Here is a 16,196-nt window from a genome sequence, read left to right as displayed (position 1 = left end):
AAAAAAAGAAATATAATTTTTAAAAAGAGGTTACCTCAAGTAGATGGCCAGTTAGAGGTCGCCATAGAATTTCTATTCGGTGCATGTTAACTAGACCAGTTTCTAACAATTTAGCAACAGCAAAAAGAGATGGTTCCTAGGGAGAAAATATTGCATCTTGATATTATAAGATTTTAGTACTTTGACTATAAATAAAAACTGAGAATACTCTGAAGAGCATGAGTACAACTAATAAATGATTACTATAAATTAGCAATAAATATAACAAAATCTCAGTTATAAGGAGACAAGCCTTCCTGCCCATCCTCAAGTATCCATAATAGCTCCTAACTAGAATGTTTGTTTAGGAAGAGTGAAATTCAAAAATTATACCAGACATACGGAATGGCTTCTGACTGGAAGGAAAGGTGATTTATGCTATGAACTGAATTGTGTCCCCTTAAAATCTCTATGTTAAAACCCTAACATCTAATGTTATGGTATGTGGAGTTAGGGTCATAAGGATGAAGCCCTGATATAATAGGTTTAGTGTCCTTATAAGAAGAGACACCAAAGGGCTTGTGATCTCCTTCCCCGCTCCTTCCATTCCATTACTCTCTTCCCCTCCCTTCCTCTCTCCCCACCACCTTTTCTCCCTGCCATATGAAGGCACAAGAAGAGAGTCCTCATCAAAGTCAACCATGGAGAACCAGATCTTGGACTTCCAGTTTTCAGAACTATGAGAAAATTAATTTCTGTAGTTTAAATTACCCAGTCTATGGTATTTTGTCATGGTAGCCTGAGCTGACTAATATACAATCTTATTAACAAAGTCTTCAAATGTCTAGGTTTTATGTGTGAATGTCAGAAAGTATTGGGGGAATAAAAAAAACGAAAAGAGACAAGTGAGACCAGGGAAAAGAAGTATGAAGTCAAGATAAGGCACAGGTGAGGGCTGTCAGTTTAGATGCTAACAGAAAATTTGCAGAGTCAGAAGACAAAGCCCTCTCCTCAGTTGCTGACATTTCAAAAATCGGAAAGGGAGCCAGTATATCTCACATATGGCTAAATTAGAGTACTTAGTCCATATGTTATAAGAACAGTTTCAGTGAAAAAAAAAAAAAGGGCAATCATCTCTAATCTGGTAGTAATAGAGATGTTAAAATATGCTTAAATGCAAACTCAGCTGACCAAAACCATGAGATTTTTCTTATGGGTAGCTATGGTATTTCAAATAGAGACAATGCATTAGAAAAAGAAAAAAAAAAATGGCAACAAATTTTAAAAAGCAAATAATGAGCATAGTAATTTTATAATTTTTAAAGGAAAAGATGTTTAAATTATTCTATATTCTTAACATTTTTACAATGCTGATAATAATCTAACATGGAAATGTTTGATATTTTTCTTTCCTAGTAGAAGCCAATGAACTAAGTACACTGGAGTTTTAAAACAAATATGATAAAGCTGACCCTTTCTGAATGTGTTAATTTTGTAGGTACCCTAAAAATTTTTGTGGAAAAAAAATTTATCATTCTGGAGACAATATGATATAATGGTTATATTATATAACCACACTGTGATATATACATCTTTAAGACCTAGAATATTTAACTTACTCAAATGGCTGACATTGATAAACTTTTTTTAAAAATGTAGAAAAATATAGAAGTTCTACTTATTTTAACATCTGTATATTTATAATTTTATAGAAAGCACAACTGAATAATAAACTGTCTTATGCCTCCATCAGAAAACATTTTTATAAAGTTTATACTTGAATATTTTTAATTTTAATCCATTCCATAATTATCACTTCAGGTTATAAAATTAAATCCTAAAATGGAGAGACGTAACATTCTCATGAACGTCATTTCTATTCAAGTGTATCCATTTTCTCAACATTTGTTCCCTCCAAGCATCCCTAAAATATCACATGTATTCCTAACACTCTCTTGAAATTGCATTTTTCAAAGTTAACAATAAACTAATAATGAAATCTTTTATTTTTTCAGTCCTCATTGATCTTGACTTCTTATAACATTTTCCTCCTTTGATTTCTATGATCCTGTCCTTTCCTACCCATAACCTACCATTCCATCAATATCCAGCTCCAATAATACTAATTCATCTTGATTAATCTTAACTCATTTTAGTAGAAATGTGTACTAAAAATGTCTTATGTAACAAGTTACTAAGGATTCAAAGAATAAGTCTCACATCACTTAATACTATACTATTTATTTAGCGTTTTATCCCACCTTAACTGTCACTTAATCATGAGCCAAGTTCCTAACAGTGTCATGTATGTACATAGTAAACTTACTGTACTTATTGAATGAATACATAAATTCTCAAGACATCACCATATAAATTTGCTGAAATTTCATTAAGCTACTCTATTAAAAATATTATACTTTTATGTTAAGAATTAATCTTAAAAATGTAGGGTTATTGAAGATATCAAGATATTACTTCACTATATTTTATATTATCCTTGCCTTGATTTGGAGTAAACTTAATATATATTTTCAAATACCTGGATGTGTATATAATTCTGTAGCTATGTGCTATAGCATACAAAGCTTTATCACAATAAGACCTTACTAGCTAATCTTCAAATGAATCACATGAGCCTAGATGACAAGCCACAGTACACAGAATCATAATTACTGACTAGGCAGACAACGTAATTTTAGATCCTACAGTTAGATGTTAAACAAGTTACAAAGCTCCATTCTCTGATTTTTAATCATTTTCTGGGAGTCTTCACTTATTTGTAAATGGTCCAACTATATTTATTCATATAAAAATGTAGAAAACATGTTACTTTAAATAATTTCTAAGACATAAATAAATCTATTTTGTGTTTTCCAAGTATAACAGAAAATAATATTTTGTATACAGAAAAAAATGTTCTCAAAAGTACTTCCTATTCATGTAGTCAATGAACAAAGTAAAAATCTAATTTTTAAAGCAGGAAGAATCATTACATTCAGAAAGAATTAATTATCTCTTTATTGCCTATCACAACAAAAGCAAGAGACACTGAGACATATATTCCTTCATTTAAATCTTATATTGCCCCAATCGTAAATTATAATTATTATTGTGACATTTTATGGAACTCATTTATAAAAGTGGTGTGGCATTATTCTTTATAAAAATATTTTTTAAAATATTCAGTACACAAGAAAAATGGACACAACTGAAAATCATAGTACATACTGGGACATATCACAAGCCAAATCATGTTCTCTTCACTACTCCCTCAACAAATAAACATCATAAATGGTAAAAACCCAAAAGAATAGCGTTAGCCAACAAGGTTTTGATCCCACTAGTAAAACGCTAACAACATAATGAGTATACACTTTAACTAAATAATGTACCATATTTAAAACAAAAAGGTAGACTATCACACCTTATTATTTCCATAGGCCATATCCATTGCTTCTAGGGATAAGGAGCAAAGTGCATTTATTAAATGATGCAATGATACGTCATCAAGATATCTAAAATGAAAAACGAAGAAGTAAGACATACTGATCTAAAATATACAGCTAATAATGTTTCTACCAATTAAGAAAACTGATTCTTACTGTGAGCTTTCAAACAATCTTGAAAGTATATTGGAAATCACTGGTAAATCTGTCATTACAGCTGTTGTTAAAACCTAAGGAAAGAATAAATTAAATGTAACATATAAACATTTTGGGAAGCACTGAGTAAAAATGACTAGAACTTACTGTACTGGGTCCTTCTACAGCTCTCCCAGGCTTCAAGGCACCACCACTACTAGGCTTTAATCCCAGAATCCATACAAGATGCTGAAAAAAAATTTTTTTTAATAAAAACAAAGAAATTTATAGTTAGAAAAATTCTAATAACTAAAATTAAAATCAGCAGGTTTCTAATAACTAAATTTAAATTAATAATTAATATTCATATAAAGTACTTATTACACCAAGCATAGGCAGTAGGACTTAGGTATTATGAGAAGTACTCCATTACTTTATATAAGCCATGACTTTTTTCCTTTCCAACCTCTCTTTTTTCAGACTGTCTATTCCTCTGGCCTGCTCAAAGGACCAGCAGGCACTGCTTAGTTTAATTGTTGGCACTTGAATATAAAAACAATACTGCCTCTGATCCAGAGATGACAACATACCTGTAGAGTTGCCAAGACAAGTTGCCACGATGTTCCAAGAACAGCCCCATGACAGTGTGCCAAGTTAAGTAAAGTCCTCATACACTGGATATTTTTGGAAGTAAGCTATATTAAAAATAATATATTTGCAAGAACTGTTATGCAGTCTTGAAAATTAAAAGCTTGTAAAGCAGCATTATTGTACTCAAATAATTATTTAAACAAAAAACAAAAATATTAAAATATAAAATATACCAAACAAATTTGTTTTTATAGAACAAATTCATTTGCTTAAAAGTTGTGTTATTATAGTTGGTTATGATAATGTCAACTGCATATTTATCTATTTTCTTCTAATGTCCCAGAGAAAAGTAAATAAGTATAATGAAAAATTTTGGCAAATACACAAAAAAGGGTACAAAAGTTTTCTTGACAATTACTTGGTAACTGAGAAAACGGTACTTTACCATTACAGTCCCTTGAGGCTGGACTGCTAACGGTTGACCCACTGCCACAACTTGCTGGTGAGATTCACTTGATGGACTTATCATCATAACACTTTGGCCCTGAATGGAATATGCTAGAACGCAAAAGAATACCTAAATTATTCACACATATATATTTTTAAAAGCAGAATTTATGTATGTAGTGCTCATATATACAAGAGTGCTCAATGATGAGTAACCCTAAAATATACTTTCTATGTTGCATTCAATGTTGTTACATTTTAAGACATTAATTTGATGAAACTAAGTTCAACTATGACATTTATTTAGTAACCTATATGCAAACATTTTTAAAACTAAGGAAGTGCAAAATAACAAGCAAATATTAGGTAATTTTCTATATAATTTGAACAAGTTATAAAACTTTCTTCATAAGCAAAATAGAATTTGGACACTAAGTATTTTAAACATGTATTCTCAATAAACTTTTCTAGTCAAGGTTAGAGACCAATACTCACATTTTCAATTTAAAAACTGAACATCCTATTGAAATATATTTGTATTACATGAAACAAACCTGAATGTTTTCAAAGTTTGCAAGAAGAAAAAATTTTCTGAATATCAACTTAATCTAAGTGGTTACAAACATTACTGTTCTACTAGTTCCAATAAAGAAAAATAAAAATCCACCACCATTTCAAGAGTATGTTGTAGTTTACAAAGGACTTCCAGATTTATCTTCTTTTATCCTAACCATTAATCATATTAATGATTAAAATTGGTATTATTCTCCCCCACCATATTTCCATTGCTTTAAAAAGATGGAAGAAATTGAAGCTCAGGGACATTAACTTCTCACAGATGTCGCAGAGTCAGTGAGTAGAAGAGCAGAGGCTTGAACTAAGAGTTTCTGTAATCTTTTCTCTATGCCATGTCACCTTACTAGGTGAACAGAACTTCGAGTAAATTAAAGTCTTACATTTGTTGGAAAGTGTGGCTGCAGTGGTAGTATTCAATATAGTAAGAGCATAATGGGGAGGCAGGGAACCTTTGCATATTGCAGTTATAAAGGCATCTCTTGAAGTTACAAGGCCCAGTCTTCCACAAAGAGCAGCCATAGTGAGTTCAGCTTTTAAAATATTCTCAGTGGCAGCTTCATCTGTGCTGAAAAAAATTAAGTATGCCATTTAACATGATTAATATGATTTATTTTTAATTATGGTACAAACGTGATGTGGAATTAGATATTCAGTGAAGTTTTAAGAAATTCTACATACTTAAGGAATTTTAACTAATATATATCTGAAAATAAAAAAGATCGAGCATTTTAAAATCTGCGAATTCTGCAACTCTGCAGAAAAACATCAAAGAAACTGAATAATATGATCACAATTGTAAAAGTAGTAGTAAGGCTTAAAATGTAAAAGGCATTCTGTAATTTTAGGACAGAATTTTCCATTAAAACGTTGTGATAACAATCATCGTGGGGAGTAGGGCAAGGATAGAATGGAGGAGCGCAACTGCACAAAGAGAATATTATATACATAAAAAACTAATATAAAAAACAATTCTTAGGACAAATTCAAGTAAACAATTTTAATGTTTTTAATTGTCACATGCAATGTAAAATTTATAAAGACTTAATACCTGGCATCAAGAAGGAGTGAGAGAGCAGCAAGTAGACCACACCAGCAGGCATTCACCATTTCTTCCCAAACAGCTCTATTAACTTAAAGAGGAAAAAAAAATCATACAATACTTAATGTTAATTGTAGATGTCATAATATTTAATAATATGTCAAATTCTAAACAATCTCTGGTCATTTGATAATATATCATATATACCATCAACAATTCCATTATTCAATACTAAAGCTCTTATATTTAAAATATATCTGAATAAATGAAAACATAAAAACCATGCTATAGTTTCGGAATTTAAGAAGTCTTAAAACTAAGGTATTTTAAAATATCAATAGTAAGATCTTTCTGTATACAAGTTAACTGATATTATATGTACATGTATACACACATATATATTTATGTATTTATTATATATTGTATCAGTTTCTATTCCCTTTCCCTTCATTGGACAAAACTTTCAGCCATTGTGTCAATGTAATAAGCCGATTCAGTCATAAGCCTGGTTACATACACTGGGAATCAAGCAAATAAGTAAATACACTGAGTAAAATGGGATCAAATTTCTCATTGTGGGAGAAGGGAATTACTGGAATTGGAAAAACTGGTGTGACCTCCTGGTATTTAATAAAGACAGATATTTTTTAAATGTAAAAAGACGGTGCTTGTGTGTGTGTGTGTGTGTGTGTGTGTGTGTATTTCCTATCCAATAAGCAAGAAGCATACCTAGTGCCCATACGTTAGTTTCGAAATACTATTCTCCACTAAAAGGAGCTCCTAGGAAAAATACTATTCTCCACTAAAAGGAGCTCCTAGGAAAAATAACTAATTCCCAGGCTAGACAAGAAAAATCCAAGATGAGCTTGGAATATTTTGTTGTATCAGATAGTAAGATAATGCTCCGAAAACAACAAAAGGACATGGGAACAGGTTAAAAAGGGCACAGGGCTAGTTTGAAAGGGGTCCCCACTGGCCATGTTGGGGACAATTTGAGTGTCAAACCAAAAAATGATAATCACATATTATAATCCTTTGAATAAAACAGGAATCCAAGAATCCATATTAATATAAATAAACAAATGAAAAAAATAAATGAGGGAGAAGGGAAAGCTCTCTTTTATAGCAGAGAGCTCAAAGTATTTCTCAACAAAAAGATAATAAACTTTAAAATGAAGAAACAGGGCAGACATCATATCAACCAAATAACAACAGTTAACATCACCAATAATGAGAAATACTGACATTGTATACCTCCTGATGTGTTGAATACACTATGTATATATAGCACAGCAACATTTCTGTGGTAGCCCTGCCAGAAATAATTACATTAAATCTAATTATGAGGAAACAAAAGACAAACCCAAACTAACTGGCCTGTACACTTAAAAAATGTTAAGGTCATATAAAACAAGGAAGAATGAAGTAACTCTTCCAGATTAAAGGACAATATAGAGACATGAGACTAAATTCAGCATGTGATCCTTACCCATAAAGGACATCACTAAGACAACTAGCAAAATTTGAATGGGGTCTGGGCTTAGATGATAAACACTGGATTGATGCTAAATTTCTAGTGGTAACTGTACTGTGGTTATGTAGGAAACTGTCCTTATTTTTAGAAAATACACATTAAATCATTAAGAGGTAATGGGGCATCATGTCTGCAACTTAATTCTCAAATGGTTCAGAAAAAAAGCATAGTAACATGTACATAAATACAATGATAACGCAAATATGGTGGTGTTAATTGGGAAATCAGGGTGATGGATGTATGGAAACTATTACTTTTGCAACTTCTCTGTAAATTTCAAATTATTTCAAAATAAAAATTATAGAATGATAATAATATACCTATTTCCTTATCCATTTGGTCTGATGCTGACTGTAATTCTTGCTCTTCTGATGGCTGTTTTGGTGAAGAAGCTGCTTCAGTGGTAGTCTGACATTCTATTTCAACTTCTCCTAACTCTCCTTCAATCATACTAGTGATTCCACGTACAAGGTCTAACAAACAATGGAAAGCCACAGACATGGCATAACCTTCTGGTATAGTTGGTGGCTCGACTTTGTCCAGCATCTCCAGGCTAAAATTACATAGTAAAAAAAAAAAAAAAAGACCACTAATGAGAAGCCACAATGATAAAAAATATATCAAACTATTTCCATAATTTGTAAATTATAGAAATCAAAATTAACAGAATAGCAAAAATAAGTGGATATTACAGAGTTTATTTCCTTTGGAGGAGGGATTCCTTCATGGTATTCTAAGAAACTGATTAGAAAAAATAAGTCCTGACTACTGTCATAACTATTTTGATAATTTACTTTTTGTCTCTCCTCCCACGACTGTGCCAGTATTTTCATTAATTGTTGATATTAGAAAAACATATACAAAATAAAATAAGACTTCAAACAATTATAAAATGTCTCAAACTCTGATTTAGGTGCTTTTAAAATAAGGTGCTATAAAATTAAATCAATCCTATTAAAAGGAACATGCTTTCACACTGGGGAAAAGTACTACTGTGAGATATCCAACTCACTTATCATCTCAGATCCAATATGCCAACAGAGTAAGAATAACACTTAGGGTATCGGTGTGTCAAGTTCAAATTTTAGAACAGTTTCTACTCTGTGATTTGGACAAAGCTTTTAGAAGACAACAAATCTTTTGTATTAAATTATGGCAAATAGAGAATTATAGTTATAAATTCCTTAATTTTAAAATCTGTCCAGATATTTCAATATAGAAAAAATCAACGGAGAAGGAATGAATAGTCCTGGAACAATGGGATATTCACATGTAAAAGAGTGATATTAAGAGCCCAACCTTATACCATAAACAAAAATTAACTCAAAATGAATCAATGAGCTAAACGTAAGAGCTAAAACTAAATACTCTTAGAAGAAAACACTGGCAAAATCTTCATGGCCTCAAATTAGGCAATGGTTTGTTAGATGTGATATCAAAAGCACAAGCAACAAAAGAAAAAATAGAAAAGTTGAAGTCATTAAACTATTGTGTGTCAAAGGACACTATCAAGAAATGAAAAGACAGTCCAAGAATGCAAAAAATACTTTTGCAAATCATGTATCTGGTAAGGGACTAGATGCTGATTATAAAAGAATTGTTACAACTAAATAATAAAAAGACAAATAAACCAATTAAAAAGAAGCAAATGATCTGAATAGGCATTTCTCCCAAGATATATAAATGGCCATATGTACATGAATGAGATGTTCTATATCATTGGTCATTAGAGAAATGAAAATTGAAATACAGTAAGATGTCGCTTAACATCCACGAGGATGGCTATAATCAAAAGACAGACAATATCGAGTACCGCTGAGGATGTGGAAAAATGTGGACCCTCTACATTGTTGGTGAGAATGTAAAATGATGTGGTCACTTGGGAAAACAGTTTAGCAGTTCTTTAAAAAGTTACACATACAGTAACTATATGAGCCAACAATTCCACTCTTAAGTACATATATATTCAAGAGAAATGAAAGCATATATCTATATAAACACTTGTACACAAATGCTCATAGCAGCATTATTCATAGCCCAAAAACAATCCAAATGTCCATCGATTAATAGATAAACAATTTGTGATATATCCATACACTGGAATATTAAGCCATAAAAAGAAATGCAGTACTGATACATCCTACAATATGGATGAGCCTTGAAAACATTATGCTGAATGAAAGAAGCATGACACAAAAGAATATTTATTGCATGATTCCATTTATATGGAATATACAGAATAAGCATATCAATAAAGACAGTAAATAGGTTGCTAGAAAGTAAGGAAAGGGAGATTGGAGAATGACTGCTAATGGATGTGGGGTTTCTTTCTGGGATGACGAAAAAGTTCTGGAATTAGATGGAGGTTATGGTTGCATGACTTTTGAATATAATAAAACCATGAACTGTACACTATAAAAGGTTGAATTTTATGGTATGTAAATCATACCTCAAAAAGAAAATTGACATCACTAAGCTAATAAAAGTAATTTCCTATCCCAAATTCTTAAAGTCCCTGAGTCATAATCAAGATTAGATAAAGCAGGACATTTATAAAGAAATTTATAAATTTTAACTCAGAATAAATAAAAATGCCTATGTATAGCTATCATTTATTGAGCATTTACTCTCAAACTGGGACTATAAGGTTTCTTATATATATATATATATATGTATATCTCATTTTATATATATATTAACTCCTCATGAAAACTCTAAGATACAAAGAGATACAGATGATGAACCTGAAGACTAAGGTGACAGTTATTAATCAGCAGTTTTTAACCCAAGTCTGACTCTAAAGCCTATCAACTTAACCCCTACTATGTGCCAACTCTGAGCATTTTAAAATTTAGGTAATCAATAAAAGTACATTTACATTTCTGATGAAGAAATTTAAGCTCAAATGGGGAGCTAAAGTTCATAGGTCTAATCTTTGTCAGGCTAATTAGCTTTATAGAGCCATATCCTAAACCAGTAAGTGTTAAGCATCTTTGTTTGACAAATCTGTTTTTGAAGAACATATGATCTATTAGAAAAATGCATATAAAACGGATAAAATAATCCTAAATATTAGAAACTCTAATTCCCAAAATCTATGGTACAGACTTTAAGTGCTAGAATAATTAAGAGACAAAGGTAATTTGTATTTATTTTTATTTATACCACAAACCTTAACAAGGCCCACATCATCTTACGTGTTTCATTGCTATTTTATTAAAAATAATATGTAAATTCAACTGTTAAATAAAATGTAATCCATTTATTTAAATATGTTAAAATGAAGGACAAGTTGCAAAAACTGCTACAAGTCCAACTTTGAAGGAAGCCACGGCGTAATAAATCTAAAAGAGTGTCACCACTACTTATGTCGAAACTACTTCTGCCTATACATCGGTTGTTTACAAATTATTATATACTTAAGAAATTAAAAAGAACAGAATACACAATTAAGATTCATATATATGTCTTCAAATAAAATAGTGAAAATCATTTTATACTGAATCTCACAATGAATGAATCAAAGATGCCAATTCAATAGGGAAGCTCCAATATAAACATACTAACTCATGTGCAAAAGAACACTCAAAATTTTCAGGCTGAAAAATAGATATATCACTACTTCCATTTTATAGATGAGAAAACAGGTGAACTAATCTGCCAAAGGTAACTCAGTATTAGAAGATCTACGTTCATAGAGTCTGAAATCAAGCCATACACTTAAAAAGCCATATAAAACAGAGGAAGAGGTCTGTCTATAGATGAAGAAACCACATTTTGTTGTATAATGCTGTCATACAGGCTACAAGTAATACAAAATAAAAAAAAAATCCAAACCTAGATAAAATTCTTAAAATACAACAAAGAAAATGAGTTCTAAAATGTGTTAAAAATACTAGGTCTAAAATTTAAAGTATAAAGCAGAGAGAAACATTGTAGGATAAAATATCATTCTCAACAATATCATTCCTTACAAAATAATGCTACTACTACTTACTAAGTTGCTTTAGCACTGCCTTGTACTGTTATAGTCAGAATAGGTATCCAAGTCCCTCTATATTCAAATGCTGGTAGCAAAGTAACACCTCCACCAATCCCCAACATTCCTGAGTTAGCTGGGGCTGAGACAGTGCCACCTGAATTATTGTTTCCTATTAGATACAGGGAAGAAAACAAAGATATCAATTTACTACTTAATTGCAAATCAATAGTATTAAAACAACTAGTCAATTAAAAAGATTTTTGTGCTATAGGAATGGATATTGCAAAAATATGAAATTTATCAATCCTATTTTGGCTATTAAGAAGTCTCCCTGTTTCCCCAAAACACCATTTCCTTTTTATATAAAAGGTACTAATAAAAACGCAGATGAATTTTATAAGTAAATCGCTTTTTATCAGAGGTAGGAAGAAAGAATAAAAAGCCACTAATCAGATAGTAAAAAGTGGAAGAGAAAGAAGGTGAAGAGAAACAAGAAGACACATATTGATTTCCAAATTTAAATCAAGTTCACTTGTTTTGTTAAAAGAAGAGACTAACAGACCTCCGAAAGTAGTAACCAGACTCTTTAAAGAAAGGCACCAAATAAAGTTTCTTCTAAAATGAAAATTAAAATGAAAATTTTCATTTTTTATGTTATGTGATTAGAGTAATTGAAAGTATATCAAAGAAGAAAACATATTCTGGAAATAAATAAACATATTTGCTTCAATGAGATCAAATTATTATTTAAGTGTAAGCCTTTATTTATACTTACATATAAAATAAAAATACTATAAATAAGCATAGCAAAATATTACAAAATAAGTATATACATTTAAGTAGTCTAAATTTCACTAGTTGCAAGATTTCTATAAAATATCCTCTCAGAATAGTGAATGTTGTAAATTATGACAATATAAAAATATAAAGAAGCCTTTACCAGCTTGGTTTGTTGTAGCAGGATTTCCAGTAGGAGGAACAAGAAACAATGACTGGATAAACGATCCCAGCGCATTTACAATATCACGAAATACCTTGGTAGAGTGTTGTTTCATATCATAGGACTGACAAAATGACCTGTAAAATAATTTTAAATGTTTCTGAGGAACATAGTTGAATATATTAAAATTTAAGTCTTTTTTAACAGCCAAGGAATGTTAATCAATCAGTGTCAATGTTATACTTAAAACTTCATCATGAGTGAATTTACTAATTTAGGACAAAGGTTCATACTGAGGTCAATGCTCTAAAAAAATTTACCTTGGCCATATCAACTCAGTAAATTCAATTGATGGCAATCACTAACTATACTTTTTGCCCACCTCCCAGTTCTTTCCATACCCCTCCCCCTACCCCTCCATATAAACACAATACACATTTTTGTTGTTTAGAGGTCACTAATATTTGGGACTAAAACAAACTCTTCCTATGAACCTCCTCGTTTAATAAAATGTTGCTGAGGTTTACCTTAATAGCTGAGGCTGCACACAGAGTCTGTGTATTGATTCTACTGCAACAGCTCGTAGCCACTGTGGTTTATCTGCATCCAGAAATTTCACCAGAAGTGACAGAAATATCTCACATTCAGTTACCTAAAAAATATAAGATTTTTAAATAACATTTCTTTAAATCTAAGGATTATAAGATACATTCTCATTCTTAGTCCTACGGATAAACCAATAACATCTTTTAATTTTAAACAAATTAAAATTCTTAATGGGAAATAGAGAAAAAAAGAGGGGAAAAGTAGTTATATGTGGAAAGTCTAATAGTGAAAATAGTCTTTCTCTAAATACATCCTTGAAAACTCACACTAGTGATCTGCTGACGTGGTTAATTTTTTATCCTTATTCTTTAGAAAGCACTATGCACCATCACTCCATCCTCATTCCTGGCTGTTAGCAGAAACTGTTAATGCTCTACCCTTCAAAAATACCACAATGGTTTTTTCATGTGTTCTTTGCTTCTTAACAAACAAACAGGCTAAGCCAAGGGATGCATATGTTTTCTAGTAGGAAAACAAGAAGGAACCTGTAGCAGTTGATAGACGTAATATATATAAAGTACCTAGAATAAAGCTTGGTACACAGTTTTGCTTAATATTAGTTACCTCTGTTATTACTATAAACCATCTCCTTGGAAGACTTTGTAAATAAATAATGTTTAAAGCCCATTCTCAACATTATTTATTAAATGTTTGATGACTGAACAAAGAGTAACCAGTTTAATTCAGAGGTTAATGGATTGTTTCTGTTACATATTAGTTGAGGACCCAGCAGGAGATCTAGGAGGTAAGAATTAACCTGACATTGTGATCAGCAGGCCAAAATGAATCTTCCTTCTACTTCTGGTGTAGTAGGTTAGGTTACTGGACATTTTAGCCAGCGGTGCCCTGAAAAGAGTGAGCATTATGTGGGGCAAGAGATTTGGGAATATAGTAGCCCTCAGGATTTTAGCCTAAAGTCTTAGCAGTTGGCATTTTCTAATGACTTTCTGTATTTTTAACTGGATGCTTAAAAATAGGTCATATTCATGAGGATAAAGTAGGAGATAACTAAAATCAGCTTTATCCTTAGACTGCTACGACTGGGGAAGTCATCAGCCTTTGTCACCGCCTTAAACATGAAGTAGAAAAGCACCAGATGACTCAGCTTTTTTATCCACTAACTTTGTGGATGACAAGCAAGGAACCTTCTTATAAAGCTACATCTTCCTGAAAAATCAAATAAAAAGAATGCTCAGAATAAAAACATTCCCTAGTTAAGACAAAGTGATATACAAATACAGAATGATTATTTTTTTCTAAACATGATGAAAAAGAAATCAGGCTAGTGACTCACTGGGCAACAGCTGCATCTACTGAAAAGTTTTAACATTTGTAGGTCCTTCAGTGCACTTTTTGCTTTAGAGTGGAAGTGGAATATAGACATGGTGGTAAAACTGAAGGCTCATCAATTAGATCTTGAGGCCAGAAAATAAGGCTCTCAGAAACATTAAGTATATCACAGCCAAAGGAAGGAATTACTAATGTTATATAACTTGCCTTGAAGAGTATATCATTTTCTCTCCTATGAAAGGGTGACTACAGTACAAATCAATCACTCAATTTACACTATAGCCACTAAAATATTGTGATTTGACACAGATCTCCTAAAATCCTTGTAATTCCCCGAATGATAGCAGCATCTGACACAGAGCTCTTAAATCTCTTGGAATTTCCTGGGTGATTAGGAGCATCTTTTGTTCAAATGAGACAAATTTTGGTGGACGCCGGGATAAGGGCAGGTTACCAGAAAGACCACACCATGATTTAGAAGCTTGGTACTCTCAGACCCAGTCTCCATTCTCTGGAGAAGAGAGAGGGGTCAAATTGAGTTAATAATCAATCATGCCTACATGAGGAAACCTCCATAAAAATCCCCAAAATATGAAGTTTGGGGAGCTCCCAGGTTGGTGAACATATCCACATGCTGGATAGTGGCACACCCCAACTTCACAAGGACAGAAACTCCTGCTTTCATGACTCTTCCAGACTTCACCCTATCTTATCTGCCTGGTCATTGGTATCCTTTAAAACATCCTTTGTAATAAATTAGCAATACAGGTTTCCCCCACTGTCTGAAGCAAAGAATTCCTAAGAAACCTTTTGTAAGCCAAAATAGTGTAAAGCAAAGAGTATTCCCCTTTTCAATAGTTCACAATACATCACTTGGCTTTTATGAAAGACCCACATTATTAGTACAGTAATGACTTTTTTCATAAGAGTGAAAATCTTCTATAGATTTCTTTCAATTAGCGGAAACAGGTTTCTCAGAAAAGCGGTGTAATGTAAACTCTGAAAGTGGGAGATGCGTGTAATAAGTAAAATGTTTTCCTGGGTTTTATGAGCCACTCCAGCAAATTACTGAAACCAAGGAGGGTGTCGTGAAAACCTCCAATTTGTAGCCAAATTAGACAGAAGTTGTGGATTACCTGGGGACCCACTACTTGTGGAACTGAAACATAAAACGCCCAGCTGTCATAGATCTGGTAAGTGTGGGGGTAAAGAATGCACATATTTGGTGTCAGAGGTATTGTGAGTGTGAGAGTAAATTATAGTGCATTTTTCCTACACATATATATATTGGTCAGCTTTACAGTGTACCATAAGTCTCTTAGAATCTCTTAATTCTTTTTTCTTTTTGTTCCTCTGACTTGATCATTTCAAATGGCCTGTCTTCAAGTTTACCAATTCTTTCTACTGCTTTTAACAGTCTGATGTTGATCCCCTCTAGTGAATTTTTCAATTCAGTTATTTTATTCGTCGGCTTCAGAATTTGGCTCTTTTATACAGTTTCTATCATCTTGTTGATAGTCTCATTTTGTTCATACAATATTCCTGATTTCATTTAGTTGCTTGTGCTCTCTTTGAGCTCATTGAGGATCTTTACAATGCTTATTTTAAACTCTCTGTTAGGTAACTAAACA

At 31.9% G+C, this 16,196-nt stretch overlaps 1 protein-coding gene across 6 annotated transcripts in view; it reads right to left on the bottom strand.

The window, feature by feature from the left end:
* Positions 1–16,196, bottom strand: part of MON2 (MON2 homolog, regulator of endosome-to-Golgi trafficking) — a 107,705-nt gene that overhangs the window by 50,443 nt on the left and 41,066 nt on the right. For all 6 annotated transcript variants that reach the window (XM_011383841.2, XM_011383842.2, XM_011383843.2 and 3 more), the window contains 12 exons: positions 13,197–13,321; positions 12,670–12,806; positions 11,745–11,898; positions 8,068–8,300; positions 6,223–6,304; positions 5,555–5,739; positions 4,597–4,709; positions 4,151–4,255; positions 3,729–3,809; positions 3,582–3,655; positions 3,404–3,494; positions 35–136 (listed from right to left, as the gene is read on the bottom strand). In XM_011383841.2, coding sequence (XP_011382143.1) covers positions 35–136; positions 3,404–3,494; positions 3,582–3,655; positions 3,729–3,809; positions 4,151–4,255; positions 4,597–4,709; positions 5,555–5,739; positions 6,223–6,304; positions 8,068–8,300; positions 11,745–11,898; positions 12,670–12,806; positions 13,197–13,321 — 1,482 coding nt within the window. The remainder of the gene's footprint in view (positions 1–34; positions 137–3,403; positions 3,495–3,581; positions 3,656–3,728; positions 3,810–4,150; positions 4,256–4,596; positions 4,710–5,554; positions 5,740–6,222; positions 6,305–8,067; positions 8,301–11,744; positions 11,899–12,669; positions 12,807–13,196; positions 13,322–16,196) is intronic.

The sequence above is a fragment of the Pteropus vampyrus genome, unplaced genomic scaffold (assembly GCF_000151845.1).
Source record: "Pteropus vampyrus isolate Shadow unplaced genomic scaffold, Pvam_2.0 Scaffold545, whole genome shotgun sequence".
Classification (NCBI taxonomy): Eukaryota; Metazoa; Chordata; class Mammalia; order Chiroptera; family Pteropodidae; genus Pteropus; species Pteropus vampyrus.
This window is presented reverse-complemented; position numbering and strand designations above follow the sequence as displayed.